Source organism: Phoenix dactylifera, chromosome 1 (assembly GCF_009389715.1).
Source record: "Phoenix dactylifera cultivar Barhee BC4 chromosome 1, palm_55x_up_171113_PBpolish2nd_filt_p, whole genome shotgun sequence".
Taxonomy (NCBI): Eukaryota; Viridiplantae; Streptophyta; class Magnoliopsida; order Arecales; family Arecaceae; genus Phoenix; species Phoenix dactylifera.
Window position 1 is genome coordinate 26,091,893 of NC_052392.1, and position 12,596 is coordinate 26,104,488.

At 36.9% G+C, this 12,596-nt stretch overlaps 1 protein-coding gene across 1 annotated transcript; it reads left to right on the forward strand.

Moving 5' to 3' along the window:
- Positions 1-3,218: 3,218 nt before the first annotated feature.
- LOC103713658 (ABC transporter B family member 21-like) lies at positions 3,219-12,319 on the forward strand. Its single transcript, XM_008800661.3, has 12 exons — positions 3,219-3,535; positions 3,796-3,850; positions 3,948-4,123; positions 4,489-4,710; positions 4,794-5,032; positions 6,491-7,016; positions 7,275-7,548; positions 7,674-8,536; positions 8,855-9,121; positions 9,862-10,125; positions 11,442-11,735; positions 11,860-12,319. The coding sequence occupies exons 1-12, from the start codon at positions 3,230-3,232 to the stop codon at positions 12,202-12,204; spliced, it is 3,831 nt and encodes a 1,276-aa protein (XP_008798883.2). The 5' UTR covers positions 3,219-3,229; the 3' UTR covers positions 12,205-12,319.
- The last annotated feature ends 277 nt before the right edge of the window (positions 12,320-12,596 follow it).

Here is a 12,596-nt window from a genome sequence, read left to right on the forward strand (position 1 = left end):
TATGGCAAAATTATACTCTATTTTGGCTTCATTAGTCTGAACTTCCTTCTTAGAGAAATAGTATTTCCATTTAATATAACCAATCTAAGCTTTAATGTAAAATTCATATCATTCGACAGTATACAAAAAATAGTCTCTTCCATTTCTCTCATTCTCAAACACAAGAAGAGTTTAGAGGAATAGAAAGTTAGAGATACTTAATGATCTAGGAGGATCGCTGGACCCGAAATGCACCACTTTGACCACTACGAGTATTCAGGAGGATCACTAAACTCGATGTGAAGCACTTTGTTAACTACGAATATTCAAAGAGATCACCAAATTCAATATGGAACACTTTGATCACTACGGATATCCATGAGGATCACTAGACTTGATATGAAATACTTTGGCCACTATAAGCAGGGCTAGACATGATTTAGAAGCGAGACCCGCTACATCGGAAAGCCGAGTTATAGGCCAAACTTCAAGAGGCCATAATTTGGTCATACGATTTCCGATTGAGATGATTTTTTTTTTTTTTTTGAAATTAGGTATCTTTTCTAGACCTACAATTTTGTATCAATCTCTTAGATGATTCCAGATATAAATATAAATATATATATTTTTTTACATCCTACAAATCTCTCTCTATCTATATATATATATATATATATATATATATATATATATATATATATATATATATATATATATATATATATCATCAAACATAAACGGATACGGATAAAAACTTATATTCGATCCGCTCTGAGCCCTACCAGGTCCCCAACCGTTAGTGGCCGAGTAGCTGCGTTCCCACCCTTCAACGGCAGCTGCCTCCAAAAAGGGCAGAAAACGTGAGATTAAATAATCTCTTTGTGGATTCTTTTTGGTTTGCCTGACTATTTATTTTTCTTTGCCAGCATTTGCTGGATGATCGTAAAGCCATAAATTTTCGCACAGTATGCGGACCAACCTACAAAAGGATTCCCCTCTTTTCTTTTTTCTGAAGTTTTTTAGGAAACAAATCCATGATAGTGTTGTACGGGCCAGCCTGACGAGTGGTCCAAATTATTGTGGCCGAAATTCTATGTTTTCAACTACTTCTTGATTGAATTGGATGTTAGGAGGAGTCAGCTTAAGAGTCATTCTCAGTTCAATGAGACAAAAGAGGTATCTCCAAAGTGATTGTCTTTATCCTCTCCACCTCTTTCACCAAGACAGCAGAAAGATCCAAAATGCCTCCCATGTAGTTGAAGAATCAATGAAGTGGAAATACCCTTTGTTGCATGAAAGCGGCACCACCGTGCGTGCGACAGACAAGTGATTTAATGATTGCATTGAGCCTTACATTGGCTACAACTAGCTCATGTAGTCTTCTTATACTGCCATTTTAAATGGAAGAAGATTTATTAAATGGATCATAAGATAGGATACCTGCTTGCTTGGGCAAGTAATGAAATGATGCCATTGAGAAATTTAATTGTTTTACTATCAATTTACTTACCTTGTCTACAGCATGCTCGGGTGGTCTTCTTCAATGTCCGTTTTAAAAAGAAGAAAAGGATCTTTATAGGGATCGTAAGGTAAGATTCCTCCTTGCACAGACAAGCCAAAGAATGAGACTGTTGAGAAATTTAATTATATTTAGGTAGTTCATATTTTGATATATTGCTTCATGAGATTTTCCAAATTTACTATATCTTTTACTTGTAGCTTAAGCAATCAATCACAACTGGATGTAGCAGAAGGCCAATTAAACTTCCCCTTACCATTTCTTATTGCCCATGCAGTGCTGCCAGTCAGAAACTGAGATATTCTGGAGTTCAGGTGGGACTTTGGGATCCTAATCATTAGAAAAAAAAATCTCAAATTATTATAAGCAGACCATCAGATATTTTTTCTGGCAGTGTGAATCAATAAAGAAATGCTTTTCATATTGATTTGGTCAAAATGATCTTTGAGTAAATAGTTATCGGAAATAATCAATGAATTTAAAAGTAAAAATCATGTTGAAACGTGTTCCTTTGGGAAGAAGTTTTTCAGTTTCTATGGTTTATTTCCCCTTCATTTTGATATCGAACTCTTTGTTGAGTTTCTTCAAACTATCTGCTGAATTACAAAATTTGAACTTGCTAAATCAGTCAAGGTCCTGACTTTCTGAGATGAGAGATTGAGCTTAAACAAAGTAACAGCACAAAGTAAATGGCAAATGAAACTTGGTTGTCTGCAAAACATAAACTTGTAACAAGGTCATGTGTACAAGCAAAATAAATCACTTATTTAGCCAGAATTTAGATTTAATTGGATGGCCGGTGCCTCACAGCACTTGATGCATGATCAGTCAAGATCCGGACTTGGCAAGACTGTAAACTGAACTTACACAAAATTTGGTAAAGACCAAATGCAAAACACTTATTACATCTAGCCACCGTGTCATCTCGTACTATGGCCATGTGTATAGCCAAAACTATTCTTGGTATCTAACCAGAATCCAGATTTGCTAGGGTAGATTCAGGCAGCCGGTGCCTCACTTCACCTGACAAATAACCGTTGTTTGCTGTTACCTGTTCCTTGCATGAATGCTTCCCTCAAAATTGACTGTGTTAACATTGAGATGCCAGGGGCCAATTTCTTCTAGGTACTGAGAAAACACTACTTGATCAACTCTTTGGACATTATACTGTTATCATGTGTCAACTGTTGACCCAGATGCTTGCTCCATAGTTTAAAATCTGCTTGTCCTCTTTCAATTTTTAAAGAACATAGGAAGCTTCAGAATGAAGGGGAAAAAGAGAAGTCTCTTTGGTGCATACTTTGTAATGTTGTAAATTAGAACTCCATAGTTATAACCCCACAACCTGAACCTTATGTCAATCAGGCCTAAAGTAACAATAATTTTTATCTTTCTGATTGTAAGCTTTATGAACACCCTTTTGTGTTGAGTATCAAAGTTTGAAGTGGTCAGCGATTCTTATATTTGTCCCTTTTCTTGTTTCCAGTGGGTACTTCTCACCAGAAAGCGCCAATGGATCTAGAAGATGAACTAAATGATGAATTTTTTATTCAATCATCTAAACAAATACCATTCTAGAGTATAACTACTGGTGATCTCCTTACCAACTTTTGTTATCATGGCACAGCTCATAAAGTGCTGACACCATGCTTACTTAATCATTGAGTACTTATTTGAGGTGTTGAACTGCAGGGCAATCAAATGAAATGTTCTGATTTCTGATGCAGAGATATGACCAAGGGAGAGATGGAGATGCCAAATCCTTCAGTTGATGCAACGTCCAAAGGAGCAGAGATAGAAAAAGATGTTGCAGACACAATTAAGCTGCAAGACTCAGACGAAAAGAAGAATAGTGTCCCCTACTACAAGCTTTTCTCATTTGCTGACACAGCTGATCTTGTTTTGATGGTCACTGGTTCAGTTGCAGCTGCAGCAAATGGGATCTCATTACCACTTATGACAGTTCTTTTTGGGGAACTGATTAACATACTTGGGAAGACTACGGATGTTCATATTGTGGTTCATGAAATTTCCAAGGTGGCTAAAATGATTGTCATAACTTCTTTTGTAGTCTTATGATCATCACTCAAATAGTATATGCCAACTCTTATGTTCAATTTAAATTGGTTCCAGATTTATTTGTTATCTTTTAGTGTTTCTAAGGATTTCTGCTCTATATTTAGTGGCATATGTTTTCCTTGTTCCTCTGGTTCTTGGTTTCCCATCACGTTGTAGAATCTTCTTGATTTTGTTACTTGTGAATCGAAGTAACCTACTTTATGATCTCACTTCATTAGGTAGCTCTCAAGTTCATATACCTGGGCGTGGCAAATGGTGTGGCATCATGCCTCCGTAAGAACATACATTTATAAACATGAGGCAGTAGTTAGAGTAATAAGATGGTTGTTATATTTGTACCTAAGAGCAAACCTTAAATGTTTTTGGGTAGAGGTGGCATGCTGGACAACCACTGGGGAAAAACAGGCTGCTCGAATCCGGAATCTGTACTTAAAAGCTATACTGGGACAGGATATTTCCTTCTTTGACAAGGAAGCAAATACAGGAGAGCTCATTGGAAAGATATCAGGTGACACTTATCTCATTCAAGATGCCATGGGTGAAAAGGTACAATTGCCTTTCTTTTGTCTATCTCCATTTACGCTATCGTTTCATCTTGCAGGATAAGTTCAAACACATTCCAACAGTATCTTACAAACCTCTGATGTTTATTTTACCCGTACCTAATTAGCAGCCTGTGTAGGTAATGCTGCACATTTGATTGCTGCTTTACTTAATAAAAATATATGCTTTCTGCTTAATGTATTTAGTTGACTACAAGATACTTGTCTTGCCTGGGAGAAGTTTAGACTTAGTCTGGGATTTGAAAGATTGTGAGACTTCCTACATCATTATATCTTTCATGACCTTCAGCTCCATATTTTTTTTCAACTCCTTGATTTCTTTGTCATGGTTTTTATTCCAATTTACAGGTTGGAAAGTTCATTCAGCTGGTATCATCATTTATAGGAGGGTTTATAGTAGCATTTTTCAAAGGCTGGCAACTTACCCTTGTTATGTTATCCGTTATTCCTCTTGTTGTGCTTGCTGCGGCAGTGATGGCTATTGCTATCACCAAGATGGCCGCCAATGCGCAAACAGCATACTCTGTGGCAGCAGCCACAGTGGAGCAAACTATTGGCTCCATTAGAACAGTAAGAACATTTCCTCTGTTTCTTTTGAAATCAGAATACCTTTTCATTTTTTTTCTGATCTCACTGCTTTGATTCCTTTTCAGGTTGCTTCTTTTACTGGAGAGAAACAGGCTGTAGAAAAATATAATAGATCTCTAAAGAGTGTTTACAAGGCCAGCGTTCTGGAGGGTTTAGCTGCAGGCTTTGGTTTGGGTGCGACTATTGGTATTATAATCTGTTCTTATGGCTTAGGTGTATGGTTTGGATCCAATATGATACAGAAAAAAGATTATACTGGTGGAGATGTTATTAACGTGATTTTCGCGGTTGTTACTGGTTCCATGTAAGCTTAAATTACCCAATATGCACTATGTGATATATATATATAATCTCCAATCCTCTCTATTTTATGAACTTATGAATTACTTATTAGTAGCAAGATCCTTTAGATTCCTATCTATTGCTGCTTGATGTAAGTTGCATATTATGGAAACACTTGGAGGCTTGAGGCTCGCGGTTGCTCCCTTACAAAATGACATCGATCTCAAGATTCCTGAAATCTGATGGCAAATCATAAGTTTTCACCTTATCAGTATATTGATGTTATAAAATGTATAAGTTTCTAGCTTGTATTTGTATATGGTGTCCATTAAGCATAAGCAACTTCGGTAGCAGTTTTATGTAGAATTTCCATTCAATGCTGAAAGTTCTTGATGACATTAGCAATGATCACTGAATATATTCAATCTTTTCTCTAGGTTTATAAAGTTACTTGACTTCTAATATTTGGTAGTTTAAACCTGAGAACTACTAAATATGCATATCATAAACTTGTGGATTAGAATAGTATGTATAAGCCTTGCAGAAGAAATGTGTTTAAAGAATGAGCGCAAAACCTTTTCAGATCTTCTAAACGTCCGCAACCCTGCTCTTTTCCATTTCATATATTTTTTAGTTCTTATAAGAACGCTTCATGTGATAAATGGGGTTGATTTATAATAAGTTCCCATGACCAGGGCTACTGTCAAGCCAATCATGTGTTATGAGTAGACTCGCTTGAACTGGTAGGTATCTTTCCCAGCACAGTTTCTTCTACCTCTGCACAAGAAGCCAAGCATCTGCCTTATTGGATTATAAAAGTTCTATTATGAAATATCTGAGTCAAACACTTATTTCTTCAAATAATCTGCTTTATGTTGATTTATTAATGAACCTTCTTTTATAATCCATTCATACGGATTAAGCTTTGACTTAACATAATTACTTGATTTCTCAGTTTTAGAAATATCAGGAGCAGAAGTTAACATATTGTTAAAATTACACGAAAATGTTTGCATTTTTGTAATATAAGATCATAATGATGGACCCTAGGAACATGTAATCCCCAGTCCACTCTGAATGCTAGTATATGGCTATTCTTATTAGTAGATTGTTCTACAAAACTATATGGGTTATCCCACTGAATTGTCAACCTCTGAACTACCTCCTCTTCCCCAATTCAATAATGAACAAGTCCTAATATTTTTCTTCTTTCCTGCTATATTCATTCTACATCCAGGTCAACAATAACTCATACTTGGTTTCCAACTAGCAAGGAACCACTGCATGCATTAATGTTCCCATATATTTATGCATATGAGTGTGTATCCATGTGCAATGTTTGGAAGTCTGCATGCCCCGGTGAATTAAGGGAGCAGACCGGCTTACATATATGCATCTTGTGAAACCCACATATATTATTCTGTTGATTGTTGAGAATGTCAACAATTTTTACTTGTCCATCTTGATGAAATTTCTACAGGTCTTTAGGCCAGGCATCTCCATGTTCAAGCGCATTTGCAGCAGGAAAAGTGGCAGCATTCAAGATGTTTGAAATATTCAATAGGAAGCCTGAGATAGATGCATATGACACTACTGGAAAAATTTTGGATGACATTTTAGGAAATCTTGAACTAAGGGATGTCTGTTTTAGCTATCCAGCTAGGCCAGATGAGCAAATATTCACTGGACTTTCTCTAATTATACCAAGTGGAACGACTGTCGCTTTGGTTGGAGAGAGTGGAAGTGGGAAGTCAACGGTGATCAGTCTAATTGAGAGGTTTTATGATCCACAAGCTGGTGAAGTTCTTATAGATGGAATAAATATCAAGGAGTTTCAGCTCAGATGGATCAGAGGAAAAATTGGATTAGTTAGTCAGGAACCAGTACTCTTTGCATCTAGTATTAGAAATAACATTACTTACGGCAAAGATGATGCAACTATTGAAGAAATCAGAGCTGCACTGGAGCTGGCCAATGCTTCTAAATTTATTGATAGACTGCCTGAGGTTAATCTTTTCAAACTTCAAAACATTTATCTTTCCTTCTATTTTTGATCACTATACACTGTTTGCTTATGGTTATCAAACATGTTCACAGAATACTTCAAATCTTTTCCATAACTATTATAGGAAAGGTAAAGGTGGCTCTGTCCTTGTTAAGTGCAGATAATGGAACAAGGCTTCCTTTTCTTTCTTGATGTCATAAAGGTTTTGAATTCTTTAATTGTTAGTACATGATAACTGAATTGATGATACTGCTACTAGGGCATTGACACCTTGGTTGGTGAGCATGGAACACAGCTCTCTGGGGGACAAAAACAAAGAGTTGCAATAGCCAGAGCAATATTGAAGAACCCACGAATACTACTATTAGATGAAGCCACGAGTGCTCTTGATGCAGAATCAGAACAGATGGTGCAGGAAGCACTAGACAAAGTCATGAGTAATCGAACCACTGTCATAGTTGCTCATCGCTTGAGTACAGTGAGAAAAGCTGATATGATCACTGTGCTCCATCATGGGTCAATAGTTGAAAAAGGTATTATTTGTGAAGATTCAATCAAATTTTACTTCTCACCCTTTGCAGCTTTATTGCAACATGGCAACAACTTCTAGAGTCATAATCTGATTTCTGAATGATTTATTCCTTCATATATCCTTCAGGATCGCATGATCAGCTCATCAAGAATCCTGATGGACCGTATTCTCGACTTACACAATTGCAGGATGTGAACCAAGATTCAGAACAAAATTCTCTTCCTGATCAGGGCAATTTATCAGTGGCTGTAAATTTGAGGAAACGATCATCTTCCTGGAGATCAACAAGCTCATCTGGTGCTAGCAGGAGCCGTCATTCATTCTCAGAGTCCTTCAGACTGCCTGCTGGACCTGACATTCAAGAAATTACACAGAAGAAACCCAGCCATGGGGAGTCACCACAGCATCATCAGGAAGTGCCTCTCAGCCGCCTTGCTTATTTGAACAAACCAGAGCTTCCAGTTGTCCTGTTAGGTGTAATTGCTGCAGTAGTCAGTGGTGTAGTATTGCCCATCTTTGGAGTACTGCTCTCCAGTATAATTCATACATTTTATGGACCACCAGCAAATCTCAGGAAGGATTCTAGGTTCTGGTCGTTGATGTTTGTAGTCCTTGGTTTGGTGACCGTAGTATCAATTCCGGCTAGAGCATACTTCTTTGCTGTGGCTGGGTCCAGGTTGATACAGAGGATCAGGTCAATGTCATTTGGTAAGGTTGTTAACATGGAAATTGGGTGGTTTGACAAATCTGAGAACTCCAGTGGAGCAATTGGAGCAAGGCTTTCAGCAGATGCAGCTGCAGTTCGGAGTCTTGTTGGTGATGCACTTGGGCTGATAACTCAAAATGCCACTACTTTCATTGCTGGTCTGGTCATAGCTGTTGCTGCTTGCTGGCAGCTGGCTTTGCTAATAGTAGCATTGGTACCTGTAATCACGGTTAATGGATGGATCCAGATGAAACTCATGAAGGGACTTGATGCTGATTTGAAGGTTTGACTATAAAATTTAATGGAGATCATTGATTCCCTGCATTATTGCTTTGAATTACTCTTCCTCTAACCCAAAATGATGATAAAATGGATTGCAAATTACTCTTATTGGTTGAATGGATTTGCTGCAAGATCCAAATTTTATTATGAATGCCCCATTCACAAATTCTTTTACAAAAAAAAATGAAACCAATGAACAAATTCAGACACTTGGAACTTCAAACTACAATTTCCATTCAACTAATACTTGGAGTTTCATGTTATAGTTTTTATTAGAAGTTTTATGGTCTTCTTTGTTTGTGATGGTTTCCTTTTGCAGGTGAAGTATGAGGAAGCAAGTCAGGTTGCTAGTGATGCAGTTGGAAGTATAAGAACGGTTGCTTCTTTCACTGCTGAGGATAAGGTGCTGGAGCTTTATCAGAAGAAATGTGAAGGTCCTAAAAACATAGTCACAAGGCAAGGGTTGATTAGTGGAGTGGGCTTTGGGCTGTCCTACTTTTTTCTTTTTTGCGTGTATGCAACCAGTTTCTATGTTGGAGCACGACTTATAGAGGATGGCAAGACTACGTCCACAGACATTTTTAAAGTATGTTGGTATATATTTGATTAGTCTAAACTGGTGATTAGGGGAAAATGACATTTTTTGCATCACGATATCAACGATCCTTTTGGTTTATTGTGCTCCAGAAACATAGGCTCTATTTAGTTGCCAAGAAAGTGAAAGAAAAATATTTTTTTTCTATGGTGAAAAGAAAGAAAAGAAAGTCAAGAACTTTCCTTTGTTTGGTTGTAGCGAGAAATTAAGGAGAAGGTTGTTGAGAAATCTCTTTTCATGCTTGACTGGGGTAACTTTTATCTTAAATAAATTGCCTAGGAGAGAACTTTTTTGATTTTCTTGCTCAAAATTCCAACCTCTTGGGAAGGGGAAAATTTTAAGGTGTTTCGAGAAAATATTGGCCTTTTCTTTCAAAAATTTTCACTTTGAATTCCCTTGTAACTATCAATCATTGGAAAGGAACAAGTAAATGTATTGAGTTATTTGTTGATTCAAAATGCATGATCTTTTTTTTTTCCTTGATTTAGAATACATGCTGTGAGAAGAAAATCATCAGATAGCATCATAGCAACCTCTAAAGAGACAAAGCTAGATTTATTTTCATCCTTTGTTTTACAAATAAATTAGATATAAAATGATAAATATGCTTCTGATCAAAGATATCATCCTATTTCATAATGCCTTCATGAAACTGAACTCATTTCAAAATTACAACGCAACTTCCTTCTCCTCAATGTAATTGTAGCTCATAGTTTTGATATGCTTTGTAGGTCTTCTTTGTACTTAATTTTGCGGCAGTAGGGATTTCCCAGTCAAGCTTCCTAGCACCTGATGCTACAAAAGCTAAATCTGCTACAGCTTCAGTATTTGCAATCCTTGATCAGAAATCCAGGATAGATCCTAGTGATGATTCTGGGATGACCATACAACTAGTGAAGGGGAATATTGAATTTCAGCATGTCAGCTTCCGGTATCCTACAAGGCCAGATGTCCAGATTTTCAAGGACCTCTGCTTGGCTGTTCAATCAGGAAAGGTAACTAATGTTTGAATGAAATTATGGAAACACAACCTAACAATTTTGAGAGTTATCAAAACACATATGCCATTATTCCTCTACCTTTTGCATGCTGTCTTTTTTGCTCCTGTTTGTGTACGTTCTGACAGAAACTATCAATGTGCCGATAGTTTTTCTACATTTAGAGAGAGAGAGAGAGAGAGAGAGACTCGGTTACATTCCATTTAATCTTCACCTAGATTAGGTTGGTCTAGATTGAAAGATAAGGGTCCTATATCAATGATCCAAGCCGTTAGATGTGATCTACTCCCTCTAAAATGCTTATACCCTAAAAATCATGTGACTTGGAGACCCCTAACACCTAAGCATAAAGTGGTCAAAAAAATATATATTAGTTTGTGTTATTTAGACTATCCAATGTTTTGATCTCTTGATGCATAAGCTTGGGGTCTCCAAATCACATAATTTTCGGTATGTAGGCAATTTAGATGTAATAGATCACATTGTCTAATCGTTGATATAGGATCCCCCATCGTCCAATCTAAACCTGGCCAGATCTGAGTTGAGATCCACTTGAATGTAGCCTAGCCAATCTCTCTCTCTCTCTCTCTCTCTCTCTCTCTCTCTCTCTATATATATATATATATATATATATATATATATATATATATCAAATAATAAACTTTGTAAGAAGAAAGAAAATATGCAAAATCTTGAAAAGAAACATCACGCTCTTGAAATATCCTCGAATGTCTCCTCTCTTGATTTGTGATATTTTTTGTGAAAGAAACTAAAAACCTAGTCTATCTTTTTAGAAAATGCTGAATGTCTGATTTTTCTACTTGTACAATATAAGAAACCATGATATAAATGAAAGAACCTCATTCTATCTGGTGAAAAAAAATCATTTTACTGTTCAACTACGCCCCTGGTTGCATAACATAATCTCTTTTTAGTGAATATTCTTAATCATGATTTATGATAGAAACTATTTAACCAAGTACCACATCCATACAGCTAAAAGTTTCCTTATATAATTTATAGCATCTAACATTACATTGCTCATAATCTAATCGAGCTATTCTTAAAATGTGACCTTTTGAAATCAAAATGTTTCAACTTTTAACCAAGCAAGTATTTCAATTTTGTATAGATAAAAGTAGTAATATAGACTTAGAACTGTGTTATAGTGGTAGTTTTTTGTGTTCCATATTACATCTAGATAAATGTCTTTCGTGGTGTCATTCGATCCATATGATTTTCTAGCACAATCTGATTCATGGGCTTTTACTGATTGAAATTTGTATTATTTATGACCTTAACCTTGCCTTCAGACTGTTGCACTGGTTGGAGAGAGTGGAAGTGGGAAATCAACAGTGGTCTCACTACTTCAGAGGTTCTATGACCCTGATTCAGGTCAAATTTTGCTTGATGGGTTTGAAATACAAAAGCTACAACTAAGATGGCTGAGACAGCAGATGGGTCTGGTAAGCCAAGAACCAGTTTTGTTCGATGATACAATCCGGGCCAACATTGCTTATGGGAAAGGAGGAGAGCCCACAGAGGCAGAAATTTTAGCTGCTGCTGAGTCAGCTAATGCGCACCAGTTCATAAGTGCATTGCAGCAGGTCAGATAATCTCAACTATATTCTTGCTAATAATCAAATGAATGTTAACAAGCTGTTTGATGGATAAAATGATGAGAAGTGTCTTTTATACTGTTTGTCATTTCCCAAATCTGGTATACTGCAGGGCTATGACACTACAGTTGGAGAGAGAGGTGTCCAATTGTCTGGTGGGCAGAAGCAGCGAGTAGCCATAGCACGGGCAATAATAAAGGATCCAAAGATCTTGCTTCTGGATGAAGCTACAAGTGCACTTGATGCCGAATCCGAGCGAGTGGTTCAAGATGCATTGGACCGCATGATGCTCAACCAGACCACAATTGTTATTGCACACCGATTGTCCACAATCAGAGGTGCTGATATAATTGCAGTAGTCAAGAATGGAGTAATCATAGAGAAGGGAAATCATGAGGCCTTGATTGGCATCAAGAATGGGGCCTATGCCTCTCTTGTTTCATTGCACAAATGCTAATATTTCGTTGCAGATTTTCATTTCTAGTCTCTTGTGAGAGATGAATACTTTTACTGGTTTGAATGCCTAACCTTGATGCCATTTGACATCTTTTGAAGGGTGAAGACTCCTATGTATGTGGAAGCTCCTATTTTTAAAGCAACTACCAGCAATATAATCAAGCCTTTTTCAACAAATCACTTAGCAATTGATTTATTTGGATTCGTGTTAGATGAGATCAGGTGTCTTGTTTAACATGTTACTTTTTCTTTTTAGAGAACATGACTATACTCTTGATAACCTTGAAATCAAAACTCAATTGTGTCATAGGCATCCTGTTAAATCGTTGATAATCGCCGAGTGGCTAGCATCCTCGAGCTAACATGACTATTAGCACCCTGCCAGCCTTGTGC

Coding starts and splice junctions, on each gene's coding strand:
- LOC103713658 (XM_008800661.3), top strand. CDS start 3,230: ATGACCAAGGGAGAGATGGAGATGCCAAATCCTTCAGTTGATGCAACG. Junction 3,536..3,795: donor TGGTTCATGAAATTTCCAAG/GTGGCTAAAATG, acceptor TCACTTCATTAG/GTAGCTCTCAAGTTCATATA. Junction 3,851..3,947: donor TGGTGTGGCATCATGCCTCC/GTAAGAACATAC, acceptor GTTTTTGGGTAG/AGGTGGCATGCTGGACAACC.